Source organism: Pseudopipra pipra, chromosome 14 (assembly GCF_036250125.1).
Source record: "Pseudopipra pipra isolate bDixPip1 chromosome 14, bDixPip1.hap1, whole genome shotgun sequence".
In the NCBI taxonomy this organism is placed as follows: domain Eukaryota; kingdom Metazoa; phylum Chordata; class Aves; order Passeriformes; family Pipridae; genus Pseudopipra; species Pseudopipra pipra.
In genome coordinates, this window is record NC_087562.1 from 839,893 (window position 1) to 859,540 (window position 19,648).

The 19,648-nt window shown below is 49.4% G+C and overlaps 2 protein-coding genes and 1 long non-coding RNA gene across 6 annotated transcripts in view; 1 reads left to right on the forward strand and 2 right to left on the reverse strand.

The window, feature by feature from the left end:
• Positions 1–7,091, reverse strand: part of PHAF1 (phagosome assembly factor 1) — a 33,607-nt gene extending 26,516 nt beyond the window's left edge. For all 3 annotated transcript variants that reach the window (XR_010434234.1, XR_010434233.1, XM_064670633.1), the window contains exons 1-3: positions 7,004–7,091; positions 6,623–6,744; positions 1,849–1,931 (exon numbers count right to left, since the gene is read on the reverse strand). Coding sequence is in view for 1 of the 3 variants with exons in the window: in XM_064670633.1 (XP_064526703.1) it covers positions 1,849–1,931; positions 6,623–6,686 (147 nt within the window). In the remaining 2 variants the exon portion in view is untranslated. The remainder of the gene's footprint in view (positions 1–1,848; positions 1,932–6,622; positions 6,745–7,003) is intronic.
• Positions 7,078–18,572, forward strand: LOC135421846 (uncharacterized). Its single transcript, XR_010434235.1, has 2 exons — positions 7,078–8,142; positions 15,549–18,572. It is a non-coding gene; the product is annotated as an uncharacterized LOC135421846 (long non-coding RNA).
• The window catches only part of CBFB (core-binding factor subunit beta), a 39,099-nt gene continuing 36,196 nt past the window's right edge, over positions 16,746–19,648 (reverse strand). For both annotated transcript variants that reach the window (XM_064670639.1, XM_064670641.1), the window contains exon 6: positions 16,746–19,008. In XM_064670639.1, coding sequence (XP_064526709.1) covers positions 18,940–19,008 — 69 coding nt within the window. In that variant the 3' untranslated portion in view covers positions 16,746–18,939. The remainder of the gene's footprint in view (positions 19,009–19,648) is intronic.

Sequence of the window (19,648 nt, forward strand, 5' to 3'; positions counted from 1 at the left end):
CAGAAAAAGTTTCAAGGGCACAAATTTAGTTCATGTGACTTCTAATACACGAAATAGAGGCTCGAGTATGAATGATGATGCCAAGAAGCAACAGGAGGGTCCTTCCTGAAGGAAGCACCACAGATGTGCAGTTACACTGCTAATCTACATAAAGATGCAGGGAAAACTGTTATCACTGAACAATCCCATCAACAAAAATCCAGAGGAAGCAGCTTAGGAAAACAAACAAAGGCAATTAAGTACCCTGCTTAAACTGACCGAAAAGGAGTTCAAATTCTTTCATTCACAGAAAAGGAGTCATCAAGCTTTTCTGGCACAGTTTGGGCATCCCATTTATGTCAAGTTAAAGAGAGCACCGTGGGCAGATCTAATTGCATTTAATTGCCATATAAATTTTTGAAAGGAAATACTCACTGCTGGAGTTCCAGGATCAGAAATTCAGTGCTTTAGATGCAACAGCTTTAAATAACACTTGATCACTGTGCTCAAAGGCATTCTTTTAAAAAGCAAAGAGGAAAGACATGAAGGCTGTTCAGGTACAGTTTAGCTAGACAGAAGTTGAGCATGGTGAAGTTTATTTAAAGCTTTGAATCTTCTGAGAACTGAGCTCTTTGTGCTCAGCTGCTAATGAAGGGCATGATGCTCTGCTTGAGGGCAAGGATAGAGCCAGACAATCAACTGCAGACCCTGAGGGGCCTGTGGAAAAACTGCACCAATTGCAATAATTGGCACTGAATTGCAATAAAAGACAGAAAAAAATATAATGGCCTCAACTATTCAAGGAAGTTAAGAGCTACTATTTTGTTGGACTATGCAGATGTTAAAAACATCTTTACCTTCATTACAGTTTGGAGAAAAAAAGCCCTAAACCTGCCCTCTGCAGACAGAATAGAAGTTCAGTGTACACAGTCCAGCACAAAGTATCTTTCCAAGAGGTGTAAAGAGCCAAGGAGTGGTACACCCTGCTTTCCAGCACTGCACCACTGATCCTTCTGTGATTCTACAAATCTGAGTGCAACAGGAATCTCATCATTTACCTAAACAAACCTAGAAATAATTCGAAATGCACCGTGGTAGGAAAAACTAAAAGCCTCCAAAGAGCACAGGAACCACGGAATGCATTCCCTGCCAGGCAGATGCTCCCATGGATGGAGTACAAGGAGCCAGATTTTCCATTTGCCATTCAGCCATCACAAACCCCATAAATCTACATAATGTGAAACAAAAAAAGGATAATTCCATTAATAATATGAAATATATCTCCAGCAGTGAACAGAGCCCACGTTGTTCTCAGCCATTCTGTATTCACAGCAAACAGAGGCCTCAATCTGTGCTTTGATACAAACTGACATTCCACCCAGAGTCTGCCCTTTTCTCATGCCAATATGTTATTTGCAACATATGAATATCATCTTCTGATTAGTTGCATTTCACATAAAATACATCTGGAGAGTCACAATCCTCCTTTGTCCCATCTCCTCTTTCTAAAGGTGGGCGTATAACACATTTTACTCAGTCTAGCAGAGAGGTTTTACTTCTAGTCCCCTTTTTGATGGAAGTCAAACATATTAGGAACACTTGACAAGGATAAAGTAAATAGACCAGAACTAAATTATCCAGCTAATTACATAACTTTTGCTTCTTACAGGAAGAGCAATGCTACCCCACCACTGCACATACAGAACTGCCAGCTGTGCTGAAACTGTTACAAAAGCTACATCTCTGATGCCATGGCCATAGTTTGGTGTAATTCAACTTCAAATAACCCCACAACTCCCACAACACGTACATGTCTTAATTCTGGGACACACTGAGGTGCCTTTCTTGGCCAGCCCATGCACTACTCACCTGCTCACTGTAGAGAACCTGGACGTTTTTGATGATGCGACAGTGCTTCTGAAGAATTGCTACAGCCTGAGCCAAAGGCATTCCTGGAAATAAAAGCAGTTGTATTTCTTCAGCACAGACACCAGGAACAGGGGTTTTTACCAGCAAGGTTACAGATGAGGTAACCAAAGCCCCAGGAGCACCCAGTGCATTAGAACAGAAAGATATGCAGTCAATAAACCAGCCCATTCCAGTCATGGTATCAGCACAGACCTGGTGTTTGGAAACACAAAAGTCACTGTTGACCTACCAGTTCGTTTGGCATATATGGAAAAAGGATCTCTAGACAAAATTAAACAGCAAAGTTCAGGCAGAAAAAGCAAAGATCTTTCTACCAGCAGTGCACAGACTTTGCTGCTCTGTGGGGTAACCAATGCAAAGGGGTAACAGCCCACACCAGACTGCACTGGGGCTGCAGGGAGCACTCCTGGACACAGGCAAGAGGCTCCCAGGCAGCATTTTATGGCACCCATTTTTTATTAACCTTGATAAAGTACTGAGCATCTGCACAAGATAGACACAAATAGTAGAACAGAGCAATGATTCTCCTTACCCTAAAAGGCCACATTAGCTGCCAATATGGCTATATTTGTGTCAAGGAAGAAACTTCAGCTTCTCAGTTTACAGACAAGATAAACATACTAAACAATTTGATTCAATTGAAATAATACACTTCAATTCACCCTCCCATACATTTTCAAGGGCTTTTTTTTTCCCCTTCAGTGTATATCTTATCTTAACAGCTATAAATTTTTGAAAGTGGAATGAAACAGCTGATTCTGCAAAAAGAATAGCACCACACCATCTCATCCTTTATCACACTTTAAACCTTTGTTGCCTTTCCAAATGAAGTGTGATCACACTCCTGGATTCAAAGCAGGCATTTATAGAGAGATTATGAGCTCCTAATTGTAAAGTTTTATTTTCCTACTAATTGCTGCAAGTCAACTTAGATTAGTTATCTGACATTTTATTTCCATTCCCTTCCCCATTCTTTTGTATTTCTAGTTTTTAAACAATAAGAAAGTTGCCTGGACTAGGGAAAATTTACCTTGGAACCAACACTTTTATTACATTCAAACTTTCAGTTACTGGCTACAACTCTCAAACTCAGACTGTACATCATGTTCCAAAGGACCTTTTAGGCTCTACCTACAGTATCAAAGGGAGAAAACTCTTTCCCTCTTTCCATATATATCTATACATCACACACACACCTGGCTCACCACAGGCACTGCTTTAAAGTAATACTAGCACAGCACTAAAAAAAACCCCAGAATATCATTGTCACTGTCATGCCCATGCATTGCAGCTTTCCTCCAATTATGAAATCTGGTTTGGGCAAAACAGACACACAGGTTAGAACTGCAGTGATCCAGTTTGTAAATACCATATCCAGACGTGTCTGTGAAGCTGGTTTTCACCTTAGCCCATAATCCTGGAAACAATTTGTTTTGCAGCTAGAAATTATACATCAGTAGATGATATAAAATAAAATTCAAGAAGAGTTATTATTTTAATGACAGTAATACAATTAAACACAGAGACACACAATAAAGCAGCACTGTTTCCTATTATCTAGGAAATAGCAGTTGTCTTGTAGTATAAGCAGCTGAGTTTTAAGATGACAGTTATGCCTTAGATAATATTTTCAAAATGGAACAGAAACATGAATAAAAGCAAGAAGCTAAGATCAAAGATGCTCCTGTACAAGTTTCACATTTCTTAACCCAGTAAAAAGTATGATTCAAAAGTAAAAGTAAAGATGATTTAAACTATAAACCCCATTTTCTAAGCCAGTATTCATATAAGACTTGCAGAGGCACTCATTTAAAAACCAAACAAGTGGCAAAGGCTGAAGCAAAGCCTGTGGCTGAGCTGACAGAACCCAGACACCAATGGCAATGCCTGCAGCAGGTTAAGGTTTCAGTAAAAAAGCATTTGGCTAAAAAAGTGCACAGAAACACCAAGCTGGGTCTGTAGCCCGATGTAAACTGATGCAATCTTGGGCTGGTAAGTGTGCAAACACATGGCTCATGTGACTCTCTTACTCACAGCTTTCTCAGCAAATGCACAGGGACTGACTTTGTTCAGTTTTCAGCAACCAGATTTTGGCACACAGCTGCTCAGCAAAGCTACAGTGAGCAACCCAAGTCCTCCAAGAACAGCTCACAGAACCTAAAAACATGTGTGGAAGAGCCAGTATCCTCCCTTTGCCTCTTTTAGCAGAAAGCCAAAGGAAGAGTAAAAAAATGGGTTATTTTTCTCCAGCCTTCTCACAGACAACACCCCCCTTTCCTCAACATTCGTCAGCCTTTGCAGTCAAAGAGGAAAACAAAGAATTCTTTTTCCCCTGCTCACCAGCCAGGGGGAACAGGGAAGCAAACGTGGTTTCCAGTCAACCAAACTGAGCCATGGCAAGTAACACCCCCAAGGACCAGTGTGAGGGCTCCCCTATCCCAGACCTTCCCCGCTCCTGAAGGCTGGAGGGACACAACAGCACAAGACTCTCCTCTCCCAACACTGCTCAGGAACTTCATGGCTGGAAACATTAGCCTGTGCTAAGACTGTGTGTCCTGAAGGGGAAAGGAGGGTAGAGAAGTGAATAAAGATTAAGAAAAGAATAAAAGAAAATCTAGGATGAATCACTAAGCATTAAATAAAGATATGTGAAACTCAGTAGGAAAATGTAAAAAGCAAGAGAAATGCAAGTGTGCCTTAGAAATTATACATCTCAAACACTAATAACACAGCTATAGGCACTCCAGAATAAGTATTTAATTGTCCTCCTTTAAAATGGCAGGAATATAGCCTGAGAGCTGCAGTGACACAGGTATCTAAACTCAGCCTTGGTTAAATTTTTTGTGCTCTAGTCACACAGTGAGTCAACGCTGGAGCCAGAAACAGAATCCAAGAACTCATGTACAAAATTTTCCTGGCATTTCCCCTCAGTCATCCCCATTGTGGGCACAATGCTGGGAGCCAGAGTCAGCAGCAGTTCAGGAATACTGCCATTAGTTCTGCTGAGAGCAGAGCTAAACAAACCACGAGCAGGACACCGCTGGCAGCAGGAATCCCATTTACACCACTACCAACCCCACTGCCACCGACACAGCTGAGCCAGCCCTGCCAGCAGGGACAATCCTCACACAACATCCCTGGTGCAGGACAATTTAAGTATCTTAATACCTAGTCAGCCTCCTGCTCTGCCCCAGCAGGTCATGCTAATTATACACTGGCCACATCACGTGGTGGCTATGTTTACTCCAAGAAATACAGCTGAGCTTCCTCCCTCTCACATCTCAGCATGTGTGTGTGTGCACAGACAGACACACAGGACACAAGTTTAACCATGAGATTGCACCAACAGGCTTCCTTGGGGGTTCTTGGGAAAATGAAAACCATTTTCACTTCCCTTTTTTCGTTTTGGTAAGGAGAATGGGGGGCAGCTGGTACTCTGTATTTATGAAGACTGTCAGGCTCCAGAGTCAGAGATTGCTTTTTCCTGGGTAACACAGGCTCTAAAGGGGGGCAGAAGGTCACCCAGAGCTGAGAGCACAGCACCCATTGGCAGCACAGGGAGATCACCAAGATTTCAAGGGCTGGGACCTGAGGGGCTATAATTAGCCTGCAACAGCCATTCTAACTCCCTGCAACCATGGAGCTGTACTTGACTCTGCAGCCACAGCAGCATAAACAGCCCTTTGTGTTTGATGGCTTTCATATAAACAACTCCAGGCCCAGCCCCACTCCTCTGGTGTGTCCTGAGTTCAGCTGTGTAACAGGGTTTTTAGGGAACAGTCTGTCCCCTTGCTGTCACAGGTGACAGCAGCAGCCCCAGTGCAGCTCAAGTCCAGGCAGACACAGAGGGCTGACACCCAGGGCCCTTTTACACCTGCCAGACTCCATTAACTGTGCTTCACACAAAGCTACAGCAGAGTGCAGAACGGAGAGGAAGAGCCCAGCTCCAAGACCTCACACAACCACTTGGAAAAACGTGACACCTGCGGCACTTTCGGAGAGTTTGCAGACCACCACTACCTGCTTGAGAACATAAGTCACCTGAAGAACCCACACCATCCGAGTCCCAACTGAACCTTTAAGTGCCCTGGGCTGAGCACCACCCAAATGTGCACCAGCGGGGGGAAAGGTCTCTCTCAGGGCAGTAAACAGTGACTAGGAGGGAGGGACTACTCAGTGAGACCAGAAATACAAGCGACTGGGGGGAGAAATACTTGTTATCTAACCCTGAGAAAACATCTCATAAGTTTACTTTCTGCACTGTGTCGCAACCCAGCAACAAAACAAAGAAATTGTGAAACTCGACTCGTGTTTATGCTGAGTTTGTCCACAAAAGCAGAGTTTAGGCTGAGCACCAGTGACAGGTGAGGCTGCCGGTATCACCCGATGTGTATTCAGGTGACAGTCAGACATTCACGCTTCCTCTTTCAAGAGTTATTTTAAAAAATTACCAGCCTAAGATGGCCAAGACAAAACAAGGCAAACGAGCAGAAGCGAGCGCAGGAGCTGATAAACAAAGCACGACCCGGCGTGCGAGAGCCAAACATGAAACTAAACACTGCGGGGGAATCCTCGGAGCTCGTAAATCAGTACTTTTAGCGACAGACAAGGGTGAGGGGGAAAGAGCCAAAGCCTTCTCCCTTGAAACTCGGAGAAGGCTGCGGGAGAGCCCCCAGGGCCGTCCCGAGGGGCCGGGGGCGGCGGACACACTTACCTAAGGTGAACTCCCATTGCTCGTTCCCCAGAGAGCGCTCGGGCACCACCTCCAGATCGAGCATTGGCTCCGGTCGCGGGGCCGCGGGGTCGCACGGCGGCTCGGGGAGGCAGCGCCGGACCCTGCGGAGGGAGCGGGAGGGCAGCGCGGGCGGCCGGGGGGTCCCGCCGGCCCCGGCCCCGCGGGCAGCGCCGCCGCGGCCACCCGCCGGCCGCCCCTCCCCGGCCCGTGGCCCCGCCGCCCGCGCCCCCCGCCCGCTGCCGGGGCGCGGGGCAGGGCCGCGGCCGCGTTCGCCCGTCCCGTCCCTTCCCGGCCGGTCCCGGCCCGTCTGAGGGGCCGGGGGGGCTCCGACCCCCCCCGCGCCGCGGGGCCGCCACTCACCTCACTTGCGGCTGCTGAAAAACTGCTTTGCAGCTGCCGTCAGGCGCGCCCGCGCGGGGGGCGGGGCGGGGGCGGGGCCGGCCGTGAGGGAGGGCGGAGGGCGGTGGCTCGGGGAGGCCTCGAGTTCGAGTCCCGGCGCCGGGCGGGTGTGGGACCCGCAGCGCAGGGCCCGGTCGCGCCGGTGAGCTCTGGACTGAGGGAAAAACAACCAGCCCAAACCAAGCCGGTTGCATCCAGTTTTTCCTGTTGAAGGGCCAGGGTGGGGGAGAGAAGAGTTGAGGAGGAATTAGTCAGTGGCCCAAGCAAAGTTACTGGAACAAGCACAGGAATGACTCAGTAAGGAAGAATAGTAACGAAGTCATTGACTCTGCGATGTTGTTTGAGCCACCCCAGCGTTCTGACCCCAAGGAAGCCCATGTTTCCCTTGGGGGGGCTCACCTGCCTTACTCACACCCAAAGACCCCGGTGGCAGAAGCACCCACACAGCCCAGGAGCAGACTGAGCTCCCCGGGATGTGCCACCCCTTGGACACCCCCTGGCAGACCATCACCCCTTTTTACAGTGGAAACTCCATCCGAGATGAAAGGCACCAGGTCAAGCATTGCTCAAATAAGCAGATAATTAAAAGTAACTGAGAAAACCCAAGGCTCCAGACCCGTGCCAGGCCCGTGCAAAGCGACACCTTCTCTGGAGCGGGGCTGCACCAGCGATGGACAGCTGGGAGAGTGCAGGGGGTGTGGAAGCAGCTGTAACCCCTTCTGGTGGCGGGTCGGTGCTCCAGGAGGGGCAGGGAGTGTGAGGACATGCATTTTTTCCATGTTCATTAGAGGTGGCAGCAGAAGGCCTCTCCTTGGGCGATACCCATCTCCTGTCCCCTCTCCCGTGCTGCATCCCTGCTGCATCCCTGCGGGGGGTGATGCTCAGTCCCAGCCTGACCCCACCATCCATGGGCTGCCCACGTGCCCACCATGTCCCAGCAAGGTCAGCAGCAGGCCAGCCCCATCACATGGAATATCCCCCAGCAGGACAGAAAACATCAGCTGAGAACTCCCTTCAGGCAGCCAGCCACAGCCACAGCCACAGGAGTTTGGGGATCTCGTATTTGAAAGAGAAAAAGAGAGAGTCAAACGTTGTTTCAGGTAGGTTTTCCACTACACCTCCTTCCCACAGGCAGAGCAAGCCATTGCTGGCAGGGGGAATCAAAGCCTTAGAAAGAAATCCCAGTCACGTTTGGGAGCAGGACCTTGGCCAGGCTCTGCTCTGAACACCACGTGTCTCAGCATCTCTGTTCAGGTCACAGAGCTGTCAAAGCAGGTGAGATTTTAATGTATATGGCGTGGAGCAAGCCCCAGGGAAATTAGCTTTCCCTTGAAGTCAGCTGCACGTTGCTCTATTTATTATTCATGCCTTGCTTGCCTTTTTTTTTTTTTATGCAAGCATGGTGACATCTTAATATGCTGAAAAGCACAGAGGTGCTGCCAATGTTTCCCCTTCACTCCAGCCCTCTGACACATCTTTATTGGCTCAAAGAGAGAAATTAGCCTTTCCTCTCCCAGGAGCATGGGCTAACCCTTATGAGTCACCCACTATCTCCAAATCACTATATACATAAAATATGTATATATACAATACTGACATATTATTTTTATATATATATTCATATAGTGACATCCATAAGGACTGTGTTTGAGAGAATAGATATGTAGAGAAATGTGCATATCCCAGTCATTTAACAGGGCATGAAGGACACGCAGCACCACTTTTAAGCAGGCCCAGGGCACAGGCAGCCCTCAGGTTGAGATGCTGGATGGTGGATGCCAGCCCCTTCCACACCCCCGAGCTTAGAACACAGCCCTGACCCAGGCAGGAGGGCAGAGTGAGCTGGGCAGGGGCAGGCAGGGGCAGTGGCACCCAACAGCCCTGGGGGTTTGCTGGTCATTGCAGTGGCTCCCCAGGCTGAGGAGGGAAGTCCCAGGCACAGGCACAGATCAGTGGGAAATCCCAGCTGGCTGAAGATCCCACACAGTGTCCTGAAGGGGAGCAAGTGCAGGCAGGGCTGAGGTGGAGCATCCCCTGCACCCATGCCCACCACTGAGACCAAAACCTCTCCATCGGTGAGGAAAACTCCCCCATGCACCTGAGGCATCCTCCCTGGATTCCCAGAGGAGCTGGTTTCCATGCAGACCACATTTCTCATTCCAACAACCAAGACAAGAAGAAACCAAATCTGAAGTCACAGGAGGCAGCAAACCCCCCCCAGGCTGTTTGCAGGGCTGGTGTTCAGCTGCACCAGCGAAGGAGAACAGCTCAAGGGTTGCTTTTGAGCCCTCACTTCAACAGCAGCAGGAGGGGCTGGTTTGCAGAGGTGAACACCAGCTCCACAGGGAAGCTGGAGACCCCCAGAACCACCCCAGCTCCACTGGGCACATCCCTCTCTGGCCTGCTCCTCCCGCCTGGAGAGCCTGTCCCAGCCGGAGATCCAGCTGCAGGCTGGGCTGGCTCATGGTTTTTGCACAGCTGAGCCAGCAGTTATGAAAATTCCCAGCTCCTTCCAACACCTCTTCTGCCCCAAACCCAGCAACAACCAGCAAGCTGCCCAGGGACACTGGGATGTTCTCCCCCTGGGCAGCTCTGTGCTGCAGCTGCACTCAGGGGTGTGGAGCAGCCTTGTCTGTGGGGTGCTGAGATGGAGCCCCCTTTGCCTGCCCCCACCACAGAACCAGAGTGCTGAGGGTCCTGAGCAGGGATCAACGTGGGCAGCTGAAATCAAACCCCCCCAGAGTGACTGGAGAAGCCCCCCTGGCTCCCTAGTGACTCCAGGCAGGATGGCATTTTCAAGGCAGATTGGACAAACCACCATCATTTGGGCAACTGCTCGTGACAGGCAAAAATTAAATTTTAAAAGAATAAAATTACCCTCCTCGCTCTCCAGATTATGGAGCACTTCTTGGAAAATGCCCAAATTCAGCCCCGGGGCTCAGGAAGCAATGTGCAGCTCTCTGAAAATTATAATCAATTTTTAAAGCCTGGCTGAGCTGTTAATGTTTCTGACTGAAGGAATGGCAGTGGGTGCATCCATCGGAGACAATCCATGTCCCCTGGTGCCAAAGCCTTGTGGTGCTGTCACATTTTGGGGTGAGAGCGACAGCTTCAGGGAATTACTGGATTCTTACCTATTTTTCCTAAATTCCACACATCTGTGGGTGGGTGTCGGTAGGGAAGAGCTGGGCTTTGCAGTCCAACCGGTCAAAAACAAAAGAGGAAAAAATGCAAAAGTTACCAGGAGGGACTAAAAACTCACCAGGGCTTGCGGGGGACGGAGCCGCGCGTGGGGAAAGGCCGGGCGGCTCCGAGCGAAGGAGAGCTGCCCTCTCCCGACGGGATGCGACAGGGACACGGACCGGGGCTGTGCGGGAACCTGCCCTGGGGCTGCCCGGAAAAACGGGCTGGAAACGGCCCCGGGCCGGGCAGCGCTGGTTTGGCCGCGGGAAGGATGTTTGCCGTAAAGCTCTGAAGTTGGTCTGGTCTTTCTGGAGGTGCGCTCCCCGCTGAGAATTTTGGGATGGCACTTAGGAATGGATCCAAACAGCGCCGGCAGCTCCCGAGGCGGGGGGGAGCCTTGCTCGTGTGCTGGGGGAAGTGTTGGAACTCTCCAAGGAGGGTTATCCCGCCTCTTCAGGGGGATTTATCCCACAGCCAGGAGTTTGGGGGCCCACCGTGGGCAGTGCCCCAGCGGTGCCAGGGTGGGGGTCCCCGCGTGGGCAGGGGCTGGCAGCACTGAACCCGGCCTTTCCCAGGGGAGACCCCTGGCTCTGTTTTTCGCTGGCTCAGCACTTCTGCCCTCCGAGCCCGCCCTGCCCTGCCCTGCCCTGCCCTGCCGGGATGGTTTCAATCACCCAGAAAGCCGCTGGAGCGGCGGCCAAGGTTAACACGGGCAGGATGTGCAGCGTCAGCTCCCTGCCGGGGTCCGAGGAGCTGCTCTGCACCCGCAGGGCTGGGGGGCACAAAGGGCCGCTTGCCCGCACACGCGGAGTCTCCAGCGTGTGGTGAGCCTTGCCCGGAGCCTCCCTGCGCTGGGGCTCACATGCTCCGGGAGAGGGTCCTCCTCCCTGCCGGGGGTGCGGGACTCGCAGCCGTGGGCAATAAAGGTTTTTGAGGTGATGCTGTGCCTGCCCGGGAGCAGGCAGGTGATGAGCCTGGCACGGGCCGGGGAGCACGGCAAGGCTTTGGCACACGCTGTGCTCTATCAGGACCAAGGTGGTCACAGACATCACTTCTCACATGCCGGGATCTGGGTTCCTGGCAGCTACAAAAGATCCCCCGTATTTTTGCACCGCGCTTGGTGTCGGGAGATGGGCAGAAACGGGCCGGTCCCAGCGCTATCCCGAGGATGCTGCGATGCTCTGAGGCTCTGTCAAACACTGCCCGAGGAGCGCAGCCGGCGCGGCTCCTGCCCCACACGGGGCATTTTACAGGGCTGGGCCGAGGGCAGGGGCTGAGGGGGAGGAGGTGGGTGAGGATGGAGCGCTCCGAGAAGGGAGGGAGCAGCGTTAAAGCCGCGATGGAGGGGCCATTCCCCGCAGGGAGCAGCTCCCCCGCAGCGCTCCCGGCCCGGGGCCGGCGCGGGCAGGGCGCTTCGCACAGCTCGTCCCTTCCAGATGTGTTTTAAAAGCTCTCATTCGTGCAGGGCTAGATCTAAACTGGCTTCGGCTTCATTAGAAACAGATGCGCTGGTTTCTGTTTCCTCCTCGGGGTGGTTTAGCCCGGGCGCGGGCAGGGCGCGATGCCCAGCTGGCGGTGCCGGGCGCGGGGGCAGCGGGCAGAGGTGATGGGCATTCGGTCCTTCCCGGATCGGTCAGCGCAGAGCCACCGGCGTCAGCAGCTGCTGCCAGGGGGCCGTCTGTCCTTCCAGCGAGCCCCTTTGGCTGCTGCCCAGCTAGGCACTTGGGGTTTTAATCGTGCATCAAAAACTCGAGGGGAAATTCGCCCTGGAGCAAAGCAGGGGGATTCTGTAAAAATAAAATTGTTTAAAGCAACGGGTTTTATGAAAAAAAAGTAACAGATGGATTTGGGGTTTCTATAGAATCCTATTTACAATTCTATAGAATCCCCAAACCCCTTATTCCAAGGGTTTATGGAGCCAGGAGTGCTGCATGGGTGGCAGGGCTTTCATGTGGGCCGAGTTTCTCCTCCAGAGATGTTTCCAAAGTGGGTGTCTGAGTGGCAGAGCAGATGATGAGGAAGGGCCATGGGTCAAAGTGCACAAGGAGGGGGCAGAGGGGTCAGCCCCCACACCAGCCTGCTCCAGGCCTGGTGCTCAAGGTTTTCTCATTTAGCAGGAGATGAGTCAGAGCTGCAGGGTCCCTCTCAGAGCCCCTGAAGATCTCTGGCTTTGTCACTGACTTCTGGTGAATGAGCAGTGTGGGAGTGACTCAAATCATGGGCTGTGATGGACAGAACCGACAACAGAGGTGCTCAAGGAGCCTCTCCCCAGTGCCCCTGTGGTCCTGCTGGCACCCCCTGCCCTGGGTGCAGGAGCAGAGGGTGCTGAGAGGGTTTGAAGGAGCTGGTGGCTGAGGCACCTCGTAGGCGTTGGTGGTTTCAGGAAGTCACGCAGCCCCCAGGACCACCAGCACCAGGTCCCAGTCACACACCAGACGTGTCTGCAGAGCAGAACCGAAAGCAGAACTAAAAAGAGGATCTGTCCTCTCCTCTGTGTGGGAGCATCCGCCGAGCAGCCCGGGCTGGGGCCATCACCGCCAGGAAAGCCCTCGGGGACTCCTCGGGGGCAGCAGCTGCTCTGACCCGAGCAGGAGGCAATCCCTGGGCAGCTCAGGAGCTGTCTGTGCCTGCAGCACTGCCTATCCCTGCCCTCCTTCCTCACCCTGGCCCCCAGACCCCAAACACAGCCAGGGAAAATGACCTGGAAGGTTCCCTGCCCATGGCAGGGGGTTGGACTGGATGCTCTTTAAGATCCCTTCCAAACCTTACCATTCTCTGGTTCTATGACCTGGAGCTGGACCACAGCTGGCTTGTATGTAGGATTGAGCATCCCCAGCTGTCCCCCTCCTCCTGGACTGCAGCAGCTGTGGGCACAGGCTCCTGGCTCTGAGGACAGGCTCCCTGAGCAGCTGCAGGCTGGTGGCAAGGCACAGACAGCAGCCAGAGATCCTGGGGCACCAGGGAAGGCCACTGAGGTGCAGATCGAGGCCGGTGTTTGAGAGCAATTTCAACATCCAGATGGGAGGACTTCGAGAGGCATGGACACCTACTGCAGAAGAGAAACCTGCAGCTGGACATGGAGCTGCCAGTCCCTCTCCTGCCCCACATCCTTCAGGAGCTGAGCAGAGCACCACAGCACCACGACTGGACAGAGTGCAAACCAGGAGCTGAGTTATAATGAACAAGTCAACTGAACAAGCCAGGAATGAGCCTTGGCAATTAATTCAACACTTCTGGCCACCGAGTGCCGCTGAAGGCCCAAGGCAGGCAGCAAGTGCCTCCCAGCAGGGACGTTGTCCCTGTTTGACACTGTTTGCCCTGGTGGCAACCAGCTCCTGGGGCAAGCCCTGCTCAGCCCCACCTCCTGAAAAGCTGTGATATATGGTCACAACCAAGATTACACACCCCTCTGCAAAGGGCTCAGAGCAGCAGGGAGGGGAGGGCAGGGACATGATGTTGTGTCTCCAGCCGAAGGCAGAGGTGGGACAGCTCAGGGACTCACACATGGTGCAGGGGGTCCAGACTCTGCATCCTTGCTCATATTGAGGGAAATCCCTCCCACTTCCCTCATCAAATCCATAGACTGGAACAAGTCCTGTATTCAGCACCCAGAACCACTGCACTGGGGATGAGCACTCAGCACCGTGTGGGCCCACTCTGCCCAAGACTCAAACCAAGAGCCACAACCATTTTGGCCACCGAAAAGCAGGGGCAGAGCCAACAGTGCCCACTGAAGGGAGGCTCAGTGTCAGTAACACCTGCACTGGTGGGACCCCTTCCTCCCCACCCTCCCCACTTTCCCTTCCACCCTGGTGTGCTCAGTACCTGCTCACTTCCCAAAGCCAAAGGCTTACACTCAACCTATGTGGTTAAATCCACCTTCCCAGGGCTTCTTCCCTGAACCAACTTATTTCTCCCCATACCAACCTCACCTCTTCATGTCTGAGCTCTCCCAAGGGGCATGGCTTGAACAGCCATGATCTACATCACTGCTGTGAAGGGCTGAAGCCCTGAAATGCTTCCAAAATCCTGCAGCAGCAGCAGCACAGCCACCCCAGTCATCTGCTCCAGGAACAGTCAGTCACACAGGAAGTGATCAGGGCCAAGAGCATCCCACAGCCAAAAAGCTTTAGTTCTCTTACAGTGCTTGTTTCTCTACACCTATACTTTGCTGGGGTTTTGTAAGGTAGGAACAGCAAAAGCTGAAAGCGTTGGGGATGCAGCTGGAAAAGGCTCAAAGGGACAGACTCTCCCAGCAAACCAGTGGGTAACAGCTGGAAAAGCCAGGAGCTTTCAGGAGCAAACTTTGCTCCAGCTCTAGAAGGTCTTTCTGTTTTCAAGCTAAACCCATCATCTGCTCTGGGGAAGAAAGAAGATTGCAAAGGGGGAAACGCAGTAATGGCACCAGTTCCTACGAAAAACAGAGAATCAGCCTGTGGAACAGGGGAAAGCAGAGCACCAGGAAAAGCCACATCTTCCAAGCCCACATTGTCAAGTCCAACAGGGTGGAAAACAGAGTTACACATCAGAAGAGTTGTGGGGAGCACCACAGACTTGGCAAAAGTCTCTCCAGCTGTGATGGACCATGGACAAGGCTCAGTAAGAGGCACTCAGCTGAGCAAGGAGCATTTCAGCTCCCCCTCCTTCCCCAGCCATCCCCTGTGCCCGGTGACAGCACCAGCCCAGGCAGCACTCGGCTCTTCTGCGCTGCTTTTTCCTTCTCTCACTCCTGAGCTTTAAGAAACGAGCCCGAGGCAACTCTGAAAATTCACTTCTCTCAACCTGTAATTGAGAAACCTATTTAATAGTTACTTAAACCCGGAGCAGCTCTGAGCATGCAACAGCTGATGAATATGCATGGCCTGGGATTTGCATTTCATGGCAGTGTGAAGACAGGATGTCAAGCAAATGAGCTATGAGAAATGTTGCCCATGCAAATGTTCACTCTGCTCCAATTTCTCACTGTAATTCTCATCCTTGAAGCCATTTTTGTCATTCTCTTATTTGCATTGGAAATGTAGTAAAAAAATAATGTAACTTCACCGAAATTGGTCCTTCTTCTGTGCAGACAGGATGGATTCTTTACTACATCTGTGATAGAGTGGAGACCTGAACTACTGACAGGCAAAAATAAATGCTGAAGTCCTGCTGACACTGTGCTAGGCCAGGCAGTTCTGAAGGTCTCCAAAACCACATCTCCTTCATTTAACTTCCCAGCCCTTACCTGAACAAGGCTTGTTATTGGACAAACCACCAGAGATCTTCAGGAACAGAAAAGCTGCTGTTTTCACCCCCAGTTTCATTTTCTGTTTTCTGCTTTCAGAGGGGAGACCATGAACACAGGACAGCTGCTGTTCCCCTTGAGAGAGACCAGGAAAATCTGCTCATCCAGGCTTTGAGAACCTCAGCAAATGGACTAAACATTGAGATTCCCACCTGCACCACTGCATCCAGCTCTGGGGTCCCCAACAAAAGGACATGGACCTGCTGGAGCAAGTCCAGAGGAGGCCATAAAGCAGCTCAGAGGGCTGGAGCACCTCTCCTGTGTATAGAGTTGTTCAGGCAGGAGAAGGTTCCAAGAAGATCTTAGAGCCCCCTCAGTAACTAAAAGTGCTACAAAAGTTTGAGAGGGACTTTCAACAAGGGCATGAAGTGAGAGGACAAGGGGAAATGGCTTCAAACTGACATAAAGGGGAGGTTTAGATTAGATATCAGAAGAAATTCTTCCCTGTATGTCTCTTTTACAAGCTACCTCCCAAACTGAAGAACATCTTCAGGAAAGCCACAGGTCACAGCAGGGCTGTTTTTAGGAGTTGTTCTCTGATCTGTTCACAGTCAGATTGTGAAAGGATACATCGAGGTTACACGTTGTCTGTTTGCATGTAAATGCTCTCAAAGCAGAAAGCAGCTCTCCAGTTATTGGGCAATGCTCTGCTTGATTTCAGTGCATAACCAGCACTGTCAGTCATTCAGTATTAACTATTTCAAGTTATACCACCTCAAATTTTAGCAGCTTCATGGCAGCACTACAATACTCATATTTTGCCCACAGTATTTTATCACATTTCCCCATTTCCTGAATTCCAACGTGCAAACCCCCTTCTTTCTCCCTGGCCCAAAGCAGCCCAATTAACAAGGTTTAATGGCTGCTATGACAACGTGCCACAAACAACACCCTCCTGTGAGGGCACAACCCAACCAGGTACGACTGCCTGGGGCGCTGGAGCACCGACCTGCTCTCAGAGCAAGCAGGGCACAGCAGTCCCAAGAAACAAGGATTTTAGGGCAGCAAAATCCACATTTTCCCCAGTGCAGACCTTTTATTAAAGGTTCCCTCCCGGAGAGCTGCTGAACACGAGGGAGGGGGGTCGGTGAGTCGAGTGACCACTGGATGTCACTGCTGCTTTAGGCATGGCCAGCAGGGCAGCCCTGCACGGGCACGGCTGGAGAGGCACCCCACAAACACCAACACCTCAGCCCGGACTGCCAGGCAGCCAGAAAGAACGTTATAGCACCTCGGTTTCACTACACAGAAGTTTATTATGAAAGTTAAACATACAACACAAAAAGTAGCAAAAGCAATCCTGTAGCTTAAGGCAACTCTTACAGGAGATGAATTCGAGAAAGATGATGCAACTTCAGTTTAAATAGAAATCATGAAAAATATCAAATTGCATCAATAACTTAAAATGCACTTTAAAAAGTCTGCACTAACCAGCAGAGGGGAAGGGCTGTGATCTTAATGCCAGCATTAAGATATGGGAAGCAGCAGAATGCTAAATGATGATAGGGAAAGTTCAGTATTTACACAGAGATAGCAACGTTAATATCTGAGAGCGTCATTTCCTGTGTACTTCTGGTTCAAAACCACCGTCTGAAACGTTAGGAAAACCTTTTAAAATAAATCTTCAGACTATTCCATCAAAAATACACAGATGGCAGAGAAGATCCAAGGCTAGGGCTGCGTGCAGCTGCATGCGTGTGTCCCTTAAATAACTCTTTGCAGAAACACTTTAGAAAAATTACTTCTTTGGGGAAGAAAAGCAAGAAGAGTACGTGGCCACAGAGTGAAAAAGATTATCTTTCAGGTGAATCACATTTAAATTGAAGTATCAAAATATTTCTATTTGATGAGATTCTCACAGTTTACAGTTAATGACATTTTTAAGTGAATGTTAAATATTCATATTATTAACATACAAAGATTCTCCTTCACATTGACATCTGCTTACATTTTTGCAAGACCTCTTTTGCATCAATTGTTTTGCCATTAATGAAGAACGTGTAATTGTCTTAATTATAGAATTTAATAAAGATTTAACTGTTCTAACCATACAGAGTTTCTAGCTTCAAAATAATTCTTAAAATACTGAAGTCAGATCACCTATTTTAAAAAGGTATTTAAGTGACATTTTAATCAATCAGGCTGTACAGGAAGCACCACATTTTAACAAAGCCAAATGACATCACATTTCCAATCAATTTTCTTCAAATATTGGATGCAATGAAAACTTTGGAACAAGTCCATTCACCATCACCCCAAATAAACCAAGATTAATTCGCACATTAATTCATCCCAAATCTTACCCTGTTAGAAAATGCAATATATACTGCAATGTAGTCTTAACTTGCATAAGATTTAATAGCAGTGGCCTGTGTGCAGGGTGAGGCTTCTGCACACAACCTCATCTCAGCTTTTCACCATCCAGCACAACTTTTACAAAAAGCCTAAGATATAAAATATACTTAAAGCAGTTATCTTAAACATGATTTCATACATATCACCTTGGCAGCTGATCATTTTGTTCCCAGTTGAAATGCTGTTGGATCTGATTGTGGAGTTGCAGTATCCCTTTCCAGAAGGAGTTAAAAAAATCCCTGAATAAAGCAGAAGCCAGCCTGCGACTTCCTCTGAGTTTCAGTAAAGCACTATACACAGGGGCCAAGAGCCACCCAAACTCACGGGATACAGACAAAACCCAGGCCAGAGACCGGGGCAGATGCATTAATGCCTGAAAATATACACTGGAAGAGTTTTATCATTTAAAAAGTGGAACTAATGAATCGTTAGCAGTTAAAAGAATACTGCAACCGTAACGTTTACAAACCCACAAAAGTTTGAAAACTGATTCCAACAGCTCTGATTCACTGGGTTTAGCTTGGAAATAACGCAAAATAATGTCAGCAGTTTTAAGAAGGTCTTGCAAATTTGGAAAAAAAAAGAAAACTGAAAGAAAGATAAGAATGCGTATCTAAAATAAAGCAGGAGCACAGTTAGGACAATGAAAATTCCAAAAGCCCATATTAAAAAATTAAGCTTGGAATGCATTGGCTTCCAGCAGTTTTTTTTTTTAAAAAAACAAAACAACAACAAAAAAAGTTCTAAATCTGCAATATCTTGACCTATTTTTAAGTGACAATTTTTATTACAGTTGAGAAAAACGGTTTTATAGCTGCATAAGTTTCCATTTCACTAAAATAGTGCCAACAAAAATAAGTTTGCATAGAAAAAAACAAAATTTCAAATTGCCACTGGCTACATGCTTAAAATGGGAAATGCAGGTATTGTAACATAAACATAGTGCAAACCATGGCAGCTGGTGGTGCTTGGACTGCCGCAGGTCAGGAACAGACCATAATATACCCAGTTCTCACAGTTTCTGGTCTTTTATTCAATCCTTTGCCAAGTAGAAGCAATGCACGTGTGCAGCCCATTAACGGAGTTTGAGATCATCTCCACTGCCCAGGGCAGACCCAGGACTAGGGTCTTGCTGTCTTCTTGCCTGCAGCAACAAACACACGGTGGAGATCAAAAAAGGCAATCCCGACGTCATCAGTCAATTCATTCAGTGCATTAACATGACTAAAACCACAACCAATTTAAGGCAGAAACTTTACAATTCAAGCAGTAGCAAAAGCGTTAATTTTTAACACCAAAATCATTCTGTGCCCCTCAATTCAATGATCCCCCATAAGCAGCAGGAATCCCAGGTGAGGGACCAGCAGCCAGAGGGGTGCAGAGCTCTGCTCTGCCTCCCCAGCCAGCCCTGGGCAGGGTGGGCACATCCCACTGCTCCAAAGGCCCTCCTGCAGCCAGGCTTCAAACAGCACCTTAACAAGCAGCAAGAGACTTCCAGAACAGTTAGGTAACAATTTTGTGTCTCTTTTTCCAAAATAATTTTATTCCCCTTCTGTTAGCCTTTTCTGTAAATGTTTTCAGTACCAAGATTTTAGAGGGAAAGGCTACAATGCAGGATGGCAGAGCATGTCACATCATTTCCAAATAAATCTCCCCTCAGCATTTTTACGTGGGAAACATTTACTTCAGCTTCTTCAGGAATCAGGAATTATATAATTCTGGAATTATAACATGGTAACACACAAGCATAATTTAATCGATAGACTGACACACATTTTAACACA